We start from the raw sequence: 11,504 nt of genomic DNA, 5'->3' as shown, positions 1-11,504 counted from the left end.
CTCCAGGCGGTATTTATAGTATGACGGGAAAAAATGGATTTCGGATCTTATTTGTTTCCATCTTCACTGTTATTCCATGCTGAATCATTTTGATGAGGCAGTATGAATCATAATTAATGCTCCACCGCATGTCTGCCTTCACTTCCTCTCACCTCACACTGTCTTCCTGTCCTCCACCCCTCCTCACTATCTCTCCCTCTCTCTCCCCCACCCCTCTCTCCCTCTTTTTCTCCCCCCCTCCCTCTCCCTCTTTTTCTCCCCCCCTCCCTCTCCCTCTTTTTCTACCCCCTCTCCCTCCTCCCCCTTTTTCTACCCCCCTCTCCCTCCTCCCCCTTTCGTATTCCCGTCAGTGAAGTGATGTGTGGTATTTGCTAGTATATATATATAAAAATATATATATATATATATATATATATATATATATATATATAAAAAAAATATATATATATATATATATATATATATATATATATATATATATATATATATATATATATATATAAAAATATATATATATATATAAAATATATATATATATATATATATAAATATATATATAAATATATATATATATATATATATATATATATATATATATATATATATATATATATATATATATATATATAAATATATATATATATAAATATATAACAGTTTGCCAAAAAGAAAACCCATAAAAAATCTGCAATCCATTCATTTTTAACTACATAATTCAGAAATATGTGCTACATTTTGTGGGACACAGGTGTACCAAATATCAGAACCATAACTTGAAAGACTTTAGTTTGGCTCTCGGTTGATCACATCCTCCAAATGTTGACCTCTTTGCTGAATACAGATTTGAACACAACGGGTGAAGTTGTTGATTACCTAAAAATGAGCGATATAGAGATTTGCCTCCTGTTGCCCTTTGGGTCTACGTATCTCCGTGAGAGCGGATTATCTGCATTGCATCAAATTGAAGAGTTGCAACAAGTTGGCAGTGCAAGACGATCTCTGATATGCTCTGGCAAAGATGGTGCCACATTTTGAGAGCATCATAGCACACATTTGCCTGGTGTTGGCTTAATGGTAAGGGTGGTGGGCTTGGGATCCTAAGATTCTGAATTCAAATCCCACTTTTCTGTTGAATTAATACCAGGTGGGGTTGACTGTGCCTGTCATCCTTCCGAGGTCGGCAAAATGAGTGCCAGCATGCTGGTATACTGTGTCGGAGTGGCGACCTGTCCAGGATTGTGCCCAAGAGCCAAGGAGACTGCTTAGGCAGCACCAACGCTCTGCAGAGTATGGTCCCAATGGATGGATGGATGGATGGATGGATGGATAGCTCGCATAAAGAATTGCCATTCCCATTGACTATGCTGTTTCGTTTCCTCCAATGCATCATTTTTTCCATTAAATTGAAGAATCTGTAGTAATGTGTCCTTTGCGGCAGTTGTAATATTTCCTATGTGGCATTCAATTTGAATTAAGCAAGAAAAATTAATAAAATTGTTCATCTTCCCTCAATTTTTACAGGTGTCCTATGCATTGTTTGATGAGGGGGTCCACAGCTCCTTGAAAGAGTCTTGGAGGGTGACTGGCCATGTGAACTTTGGGAACCACTGCCTCGATGCTGGGATATACCTATTGTGGCAGGTAAAAATTAATTATATTCCCAAGTTAATGTAAACAAAATCGAAAAAACAAACAACACAGGGAAGTCAGCAGGAAATGTATCAGTGAGCCGAACCAACCTCACACCTCCCAACCCCCAGGCTTTACTCCCTTTTCCATCTTGTCACAGCTAAATTATGTTAGTGCTCAGGAGTTATGGAACAAATGACGTTTCTGCGTATCTATCTACATGTGTAAAATGGCTTTCAGTTCAAAATCAAATCAACTCCATGAACCAAATGGAGACTGCAGTAATCAAACAAATAAACAAACTAATCGTCATTTGACGTCGTGACGTTAACCGATATACCTCCACCCACATTAAATTTTACCTTAATGATTCCAACTTTGAACTCAAGACCATTTGAACTCAATATCTAATCTCAACATATGTATCATGGTACATGTACTTAGTTTAGTTCAAATCCAAAGGCAATGGCATCACATTAACAGGAATTTTAATGTGACCTCTGACCCTTGACCTTTTAGTAACAAATAATACATCATGGATGGATGCACTGACAGAGGTATATACATACTTGTACCAAGTTTGATTAAAATCCCTTCAGCTGTTGTTCAGTATCACATTTTTACCTGACATTACCTATGACCTTTGACCTCTTGATGCCAAAATATAATGAGTTCATCTTTGCATCATAATATATACTTATTCCAAGTTTGGTCAAAATTCCATTGCTGGTTCACAAGTTAGTGTGCAAACATAATTTTTTGCCTGTAAATGCAAAATATAGTCTTGCCTGTAAAGGCGATGTAAAGGTCAATTATGGGATCAAAACGGATGTTTGGTGGCTCATAAAGTTATTTATGGACATACTTAAAGGACAATATCAAAGTTTAAGACTTTAATGAGTACATTTATGTTTACAAGGTTATCGCCATCATAGGACATCTGGGTTTATAAATGACTGTACGGTATTGTTGTGGGCCGGGGGTCGGGTGGCGAGAACGACCGCTAGGTGGGGGAGGTTACGCCGTCTCCCACTAGGCTCCCCAGAATTGTAGGCCATCGCTCCGATAACTCCGCGAGCAGGCGGGTCGCTGAACCGACCGTGGACGCCAATATCTCAACCGCGTAGCTTAGGGTCTTTTTGTCTAAAACCAATTTACCTAATTAGCGACGCAATTTCGACTACCGGGGAAACCACGCCCTCAGCAAGTCTTACTCGAACCGGGTCACTCTACCAATTGCGGTAGAGTTCCAACTACTGACGACAGACTCCGGTTCAGGTGCAGCCGAGCGGAAACTGCCAAAGCCGTGCCGGCTATGATGAACGGATTATCGGGGATGAAACCCCGCTTATACTCAGACCCGGACCATGCTGGACCAATGTAAGAAGGGACAGAAACGGACTGGGAACATTTCTAATAAATTTATTAACAGTAAAATAAAGACAAAGGCAAGACTTGGTGTGAATATGCAAGCAGGGAAATATTTACAATAAGCACAAAACACTTACTCAGTTCTACTTAAAGACAGGCCCACACACACACAAAGAAAAGAAACCCCAGAGTCTATATTTGACCCTCACATCCATGAAGAGAGACAAGCTGGGAGTCAGAGTTCGGTGGGTACCTGGTCGTCGGAGGGAAAGTGTGCTCTGTAGTGCGGCACCTGCCAAAGGTCGTTGGTTTGGTCCCAGTCGCATGTGTGGGACTCGTGGCGCATGGCAGAGCTTGCGTGGCGAATAGTGGGGGTCCACAAAACTCCTCTCCCCGTAACAGCCACCGTAAAGAACGAACCAGACTGCTCACAGACACCGTGAACAAGAACCAGACCGCTCACAGCCACTGTGAAAACTCCTGGTCCAACCACCGTGGAAACTCCTCTAGACCGAACTGTTCAGAACTCACGACCGAACCCCCTCAGAACTCTCGATACTCCTCTCTACAGAACTCCCCGCTGAGGATGGCGTCGTAACTTTTATGGACCTCCCTCAGCGGGGAGGTGCCTTGGTGAAACTGACATCACTGTTCGCCCCGATTGGATGGGGCTTCCATGGGTATGTCCTTTCTGGGTGGGGTTTCGGCCATCTCGGGAAGCCCGCCCACTCCACACGTGCGGACTCGCCCAAAAAAGTACTGCACAAAGATTTTGCCTCGAAACAGCAAGTCGCCGGTTGGGCGGGTGAAGCGCTTGTTCAGTGGTGTTGTCGGTTTGTTTGTTGGATGGTCTTAGATGGTAAAGATTTAATAACCTAACTAAAAAGTCACAACGCACTGTTTTTGATTCTCCCACTGGACAAAAGGAAAGGGATCTGACTACACATGTACTTAACGGGATAACTGACTTTTGGGACATCTGTATGTTGAATGCAAATGGTTTCCAGATCCGTAACAGTATCTTTCGGTTCAACAATATTTTGGTCATGTCTAGTTTGAACACTTGTTCAAAGCTCACGACGTCACTCTTTGGCTACACTTGGCGTGCCTACCATTATATGTGCTCGTGCAGCAAGTGTTGCTCGCAACAGTGCAATGAGGAAAAAGAGATCCCATGCAGCTGGATTCAGTGCGAGACCAATTAGTTCGCCAGTTACCTTCATCCAGCGATTTACATGTTCCACACAATGTGATCAGCTCCATTTGCACAAAATGGGCTTACACTTTTGTTGAAAACAATTTTTTTGTTTGGTAACTCGTGCCAGACACTTGGGGTATTCTACTCAACGTCTCATCTCTGAAAGACACAGAAGCACAAGTCTTGCATATTTCTGCTTGTCATGTGCACAATTATTTTTACACAAATCATACAGTGTCGAGATGCAAATCCCACGGAGACCCCATTTTTTGCACACATGAAAATGAAGATTCTTTGTATGGTCTGAAGCATGTACATTCTCACAAAGTTGAACAGAGGGTGGTTACTTTAATTTCACTGTCAACATCCTCCATGGCTTTGGGGATGCCCAAGTCTTCGATTTTTTAATTTTAACAAGACCTAAGACTCAGAGTGGAGCTGCGCCACGTACACCTCTCATACAAATGGATATACAAGTGAATACACACGACATAAGAAAGGACTGTTAGGTGAGATAAACACAGCTTCGGGGAAGTGCCGTCACTTCTCAGAGCACTCTGGGTATCAGCGACACCACAACAATGGCACCACCGTTCTCATCACAGCACTTCCTTCGGTGGAATTTCCTCCTCCCTATTGATGCCAACCTATGGGGATTGCCCATGTTATTATCCTTTCAAATGATGAGCGTCAAGCAAGGAAGCAGGACATACCATTTTTAAGTCTTTGGTATGACTCAGCCAGGGTTTGAACCACCAACCTCCCAAAATCTGAAGACACTTTAACCATTGCACACCAAGTCTGGTGCTCTCCATAAGATTGTGTACTCATCTAGCATTGTCAATCTTTACTTGGCAGCATTCAGTGGTGATGATGTTGGCTGCCGATGAGCATTGGTGCTAAAATATGGGTGCCTCCTCAGTAGCTCTTCCCAGTATAGTTCATAGCTTGAATTTTTGTCATGTGAGCAGTCAGTGATCTTTTGAAATGTTTGGCCTCCAAGATTTACCATGTTGTTGTTAGATATCTGTTATCATCAATCCGACTTTCTTGGATACTACTGTCTTTGAGTGCTGCACCAGTGGCTCGGAGAGCTACCATCCCTGTGTGCATTTCTTCTGGTCGAAGTATCTACTGATTCTTGAAGTAATTTGACATCACAAGCTTTTTTAGCCTTTTCCTATAGCTGCATGTAAAGTGTGATTACCGTCTTCCTTTCTAGGCCAACCACAACAGCAATAATGTTCCGTGCCTGCTTTAAAAACAGTCAAAAGTGGCTGCCATTCATGGACTGGTTCAGCTAATAGTGGAAGTGTACTAACCAGTGACAGGGTTTGAGGAACCAGTAGTCAGATTGCAAGCTAGCTGACCATGGTGGTGTGCTTTGCTGACTAAGATTTAGCACGTCCTTTGCTGAAGCCATAAATTTATCTGTCAGCTTCAGATCAGTCAGCACCTCAGTATGCTGATTGTCATCTGCAGCAATCATTCATTCCTCTACGGTGGGTTATTCTGTGCTCAACTATTCCATTGTGCTCGACGATATGCAACACACAGTTAATGCTGAACAAGCAACCATCCAGCAGTTTCTTTCAGACCATATGGAACCTGAACTCGGTTGTTCTCAGTGGGTTTGAATGCCTTGTATACTGTTGAGTTGGGCTTGTGCGTTGCAGGTATGAGATGTTAGAGCAGTTCGATTGGTGACTGAGTTTCACTCTTGCTTTCCCAATGACTTAAATTGTAATGCCGCTTGTAACAATGTTGTCATGCTGTCTTTGATCGACGGCAATTACTGTCCAATGTAATATTCGCTTTCCACTGGCATGCCCTCACTGAGGTAGGTCTATGTTATCAATGGCAAAGTAAATAATCTGTCCTATTTACAAAATTTGGAGGTATGGAGATTCCATCATCTTGACCTTTGTCCAAAATGGCATTTGCCAACTAGGCTTCTACACATTGAATTCTACTGTAATCGGCAGATCACTCAAATGTATGAAGCAACACGAGAGCTTTCTAGCTATGGGTTGCATGATTAACTGCAATGCCCAGGGTCGGTGCAAGGGTATTAGGTACCCTCGGCTAACCTTCGGGTTTTGTGCTCCCCTTCCCACCCAATTAACTAATGAAAATTCATATTGTGAATCTGTATGAATAAAACTTCTGCATTTATAACAAGAAAAAGAGCAATCAGAGATAGCAAACCCTCGCCAGGACTTCTTTTGAGTGGTGTATTTTTTTTATAGGTTTAGGGTAAATCCAATATGGCTGCAAAACCATGTACCTATGACGTTATGTGTGACCCTTTTGTCCCTCATGGATAGGCGGTCATATGTGTAAAGTTTCACCTCGATCTTTTCAGCCATTTCAAAGAAGATTTTTGAAGGTATAAAATATATATATATATATATATATATATATATATATATATATATATATATATATATATATATATATATATATATATATATATATATATATATATATATATATATATGGCTGCCAAATCATGTGACTGATGACATCAGCAAAAAAAAATTGTGGACCATTATATTCATAGATGACCCTCAATTTTTTTTATACTGATCGGATGTAGCATTCTACATATGCAATTATGACGTAATAACGACGGCACCTATGTCATCATAAAAATACCACAATCATTCCCCATGAGGAGTGCTTGCTATGTGCCACTTGTACACCCATGGCTCGTAGAACACTGATGGGAAGTTTCCCCTCGATTTGTCAGCTGTTCTGGAGAAGATTATTTATTGGTTTAGGGTAAATCCAATATGGCTGCCAAACCATGTGATCAATGACATCATCTGTGTGAACCTTTTGTTCCTCATGGACAGGCAGTCATATGTGTAAAGATAGTTTCCCCCTTTTTGTTTGTGATTCATAAGGGAAAATCAAAAACTCCCCCGAAAAATCGAAGCACCCGGCCACAAATTTAGAAGCAGGTCACATTTTATGAACCGCAAATATGAGGGATCCACGAATAACAGAACCGTGAATGTCAAGGCATTGTTTCAATGGGAAAAATGGGGGTAGGTTCCCAGGGGTTCGTGAATAATCAGGGAAAATCAAAAATACCACCAAAACGTGAAGCACAGACGTGAATGTAGAAGCAGGTCAGAAAAACCGCGAATACGTTAAGCACAGGGTCGCGAATGTAGAAGCAGGTAACATTTTATGAACCACAAATAAGCAGGGTATGTACCAGGCGTGGTGGCGTGCGCCTGTAATCCGGCTACTCAGAGGCTTGGGTTGGAGGATCGCTTGAGGACGGACGCTCTGCTCTGCGCTGGGCCACGCTATGAGAGGGTGTAGGGCAGCCCAGAATCATGGCGAAACCCAACCCTTATCCCTGTGTCGTAAGAGGCAACCAGGGTTGCGTCGGGAAGGGCATCCGGCGTAAAACCTATGCCAAAGCAGTCTGCAGATCATAACGGATGATCCGCTGTGGCGACCCCTAACAGGAGCAGCCGAAAGAAGAAGAAGAAATAAGCAGAGTATGTGAATAGCAAAACCGCAAATGTCGAAGTCGGACAGTGCTCGAAGAAATGCACATTATAATGTTTCACTTGACTTGTGGAACTTTGTTGAGAGTTTGTATAAAAAGAAAAACATGTAGAAAATCTTCTTGTTCAATTATGAAATTTCATGAGTAGTTTTTTCATTCATTTTTTGCCACCCCCCAAATTTTGCTGCAATAGGCAACCGCCCCAGCGGTCTCATCGGGTAAACCTGAGGCGGTCCCTTTGGTTGGGTGCCTGGACTGTCCAATCCCGAAGAGATGGGGATGGGCCAGGCAATTCACCTGGGGGACGGCCACAAAGAGGCCACTGGAATACCGATGGAAAGTTGACGCAGCGACGTGCTTTAGCGCATGCCTATGTATGTACATATGTATGCAGTTTGTCTAGTGGTTGATACGGCCATAGCAATGCCAAATGGCAGGACTTATGGCAATTCACAATGAGCACGGAATGGAATCTCTTGTGATTTGGGTTTATACTTTACTTGCTTTTCAGATTAATGTGCATAAAGAATATTTCGCATAATAGTCAAAGTACTCTGATGGACTTGAGGTATGAAGAGCTGCATGAAGTGATGAGTTGGTCCTTGCAAAAGCCATCACAAGAAAGTATAAAGATTGTGAGGGACATATGCTCTTGAGCATCACCATTTGACAAGGTCACTTTGAATTCCCAGGGTATGTTTTGTGATCTTGTTTTCTGCAATATTTCAGCAAACCTGAAAAGCACGGAAGTGTTCTGCAGTTTTAAGCAGAGCTTCTTCCATATTCACCTCTGGTTGCTTTTAGAAACACTCCCTCAGACTCATCGCCTTGGCAAATTCCACCCCGATAAAGGTTTCGATATTTCTATAGAGTGTCTGTGATCACATGAGAAAATGTCAATTCCATTGGCATGTAGAATGTCCATGTAGGTAGTGTGAAGCTCTGACATTGGCAGCACAGACACATCCAGCAGCAAAGTTTTCACAAGTGATATAAATTCGATATTTGCAGCAATTGCTTTCATAGAATCTGACACTGCTCTCAAGTTGACTGGAACTGAAGGACGAGCCGATTCACCTACACTTGTGCAAGTCTGGCTCTGTACATTTTCTTCCCAGCAAGGTAAATGATACTCGACCTTCATTGCATTGGTGTTGCTGCTGTCTATAACTGTGCTCAATTGGACTTTCTATGTATCATTTGAATTTTCATCCACATCTCTTATGAGTTTTCACCAGAATTAAATGTTGTAATCTCATTGAGCTCTGCACCTGAATTTAAAAATGGATTGATGCCAGATCTCGGACAGATTCTGACACTGAGTTTCATCATTGTTGGAAATTTGAGCAACATTACTGGACGGATGTCCATGTCAGCCTTCTAATGTGCTTACAGAACAAGTGGGAATTGCATTCTCATATCTTTTCTTGGCTTTGTTAAGATTATGTACTAATGTTGCATGTTGTACTGTAACAGCCTTGATGAAAATGGGGTCAGCTGCAAGCAAAGTAGCAAGCATTAAAGCTTCGAATCTACTTTTAATAGCAGGATATTACCGGTCACCAGAATGACCATGACTGTTGAGAAATTGAAGTTTTGCAAGTCTTTTTGGTGTCGTCACTGTCTCCTTTCTCCTTTGTATTTTTATTTCCGTGACTAGAGGTGGACAGAGGTGATGTTTTTGCTCGTGTCTGTCTGTGAACAGGATGTCTAAAAAAGTTGTGGATGGATTGGAACATTTGGGGAAGAGGTTGGGTGTGTGACAAAGATGATATATTTAGATTTGGTTCAGGTGTGGATGCAGATTCGGCCGATCAGTAGGATACAAAACATAAACTGTTCAGTATGGCGGAGGTATGCACTCTACCAAGTGCTGTTGTAATCACTTCCACCCCCGCTCCGTGACATAATTATTCTGTTTATGGTCAAAACTAAACTTAATATACCCGCAGATTTGTATAAACAATTGATTGATTACCTGAGCCAACTTGTGCCATCAACAGCACCATATTGTACCTTCATACTTATGAAAGGGTGAAACAGTCTGTCTTTTTCTTCAGTTACAAAGCTAGGTCATGATAAAATTGAAAGGACAAATAAATTAAGGAGATTCAGTTGTACAATAGAGTCCCATAATAAAGTGTTTTATTAAACTTTACAATTTAGAATTGAAAATTTTAATTACTCATTTTCATCTTAACAAACGATGTTAAAACAAATATGGCACTTTTGGTGGGCAATTCCCCGTTGACAAACAAATTTAAAATTGATATCAACATCATTGTACCATACTCTTGACATAATGTCGGTGTTGCCAAAGAGCTCTTATAAACGCTTATGCTGGGTGGACTGCCTTCCCAGGAATCAATGCAAGAATTTGGAATGTCTCACTTTTGGATGACTCACTTACTCTTTGTGAAAGACGCTATGGCAGATTGGCGATTGAAAGGAATGGCACTTGATAGGATTGGTCATGTCCGCGGCTCATGGAAGATACGTTTTTGGCGTACGTACAGTATTGTATGACATCCAGCTGCTTTGTGCGTGGCTCATGGAAGATATGTTTTAGTACTGTAAAAAAAATTGCCACGAAAACGGCAAATACATGGAGCAATTTCCCATGAATGTAGGAGCACGGCACAAATTATCACTGCGAATACGCGGAACCACGAATGTATGTATATATATATATATATATATATATATATATATATATATATATATATATATATATATATATATATATATATATATATATATATATATATAGTTATGATTCTCAGAACCATATGCATTCAAACATACAGGTGCCCTGAAGTTAGTTATGCCGTTAAGTATATGTGTAGACAGAACCCCTCCTCGTGTTTAGTGGGAAATCGAAGGGGAAGGGGTGCGTTGTGATGTTTTTTAGTTAGGTTAATAAAACATTTTATTTCCCCTCTCTCATGGAAGATACGTTTTTGGCATATGTACAGTATTGTACTATATCCAGCTGCTTTGTGCTTGGCTCATGGAAGATGCTTTAGTATTGTGAACAAAATTGCCAGGAAAACGGGAAATACACGGGGCAATTTCCCATTAATGTAGGAGCACGGCGCAAATTGTCACCGCGAATACACGGAACCGTGATTGTTGGAACCGCAAATGTATAATTAATATATGTATATATATATATATATATATATATATATATATATATATATATATATATATATATATATATATATATGTTAAGGTTCTTGGAACCGTATGCATTCAAACATACAGGTGCCCCGAAGTTAGTTATGCCGTTAAGTATATGTGTAGACAGAACCACTCCTCATGTTTAGTGGGAAATCGAAGGGGAAGGGGTGCGTTGCGATGTTTTTTTAGTTAGGTTAATAAAACATTTTATTTCCCCTCTTATGGAACCACGGTACCTTCCTAGCGCTTGCAGCCCTCGGTTCGCTGGCAACAGAGTACCACTGTTCACCCGCTGTCTACAGAGACTCGTTTTTCTGAGGAAAAATCTCCACGTTCACTGTTCCAGTTCCTTCTCCGCTTCCCCAAACGTACGCAGTGTGGCTGCACCGTCATTCACCTTCCCCAAACACGCGTGGAGTGGGCAGGCCTCGCCGGTGCCTGGCAGAGGCCCCGCCCAGAAAGGGCGGATCCATGGGAGCCCCGTCCAATCAGGGCGGACAGTGACGTCAGTTTTGACCAAGGCCCCACCCCGCTGAGGGAGGTCGATGGACTATGAAGGGACCCTCTGTGACGCACATTCGTGGGAGTTCAGTC

The 11,504-nt window shown here is 41.6% G+C and overlaps 2 protein-coding genes across 12 annotated transcripts in view; one reads left to right on the top strand and one right to left on the bottom strand.

Moving 5' to 3' along the window:
* LOC147021880 (protein FAM117A-like) overlaps positions 1-11,504 on the bottom strand; it is a 269,319-nt gene that overhangs the window by 235,904 nt on the left and 21,911 nt on the right. The window lies entirely within an intron of this gene.
* LOC147021881 (uncharacterized) overlaps positions 1-11,504 on the top strand; it is a 158,361-nt gene that overhangs the window by 127,789 nt on the left and 19,068 nt on the right. For 4 of the 5 annotated variants that reach the window (XR_015060978.1, XR_015060980.1, XR_015060979.1 and 1 more), the window contains one exon: positions 1,522-1,641. Coding sequence is in view for 2 of the 5 variants with exons in the window: in XM_085892307.1 (XP_085748433.1) it covers positions 1,522-1,641 (120 nt within the window). In the remaining 3 variants the exon portion in view is untranslated. Of the gene's footprint in view, positions 1-1,521; positions 2,042-11,504 lie in introns of those variants that run through there. The other variant, XM_085892308.1, reaches the window with a different exon arrangement.

The sequence above is a fragment of the Eptatretus burgeri genome, chromosome 8, assembly GCF_056783735.1.
Source record: "Eptatretus burgeri isolate ZD-2024b chromosome 8, Ebu_testis_v1, whole genome shotgun sequence".
Taxonomy (NCBI): domain Eukaryota; kingdom Metazoa; phylum Chordata; class Myxini; order Myxiniformes; family Myxinidae; genus Eptatretus; species Eptatretus burgeri.
This window is presented reverse-complemented; position numbering and strand designations above follow the sequence as displayed.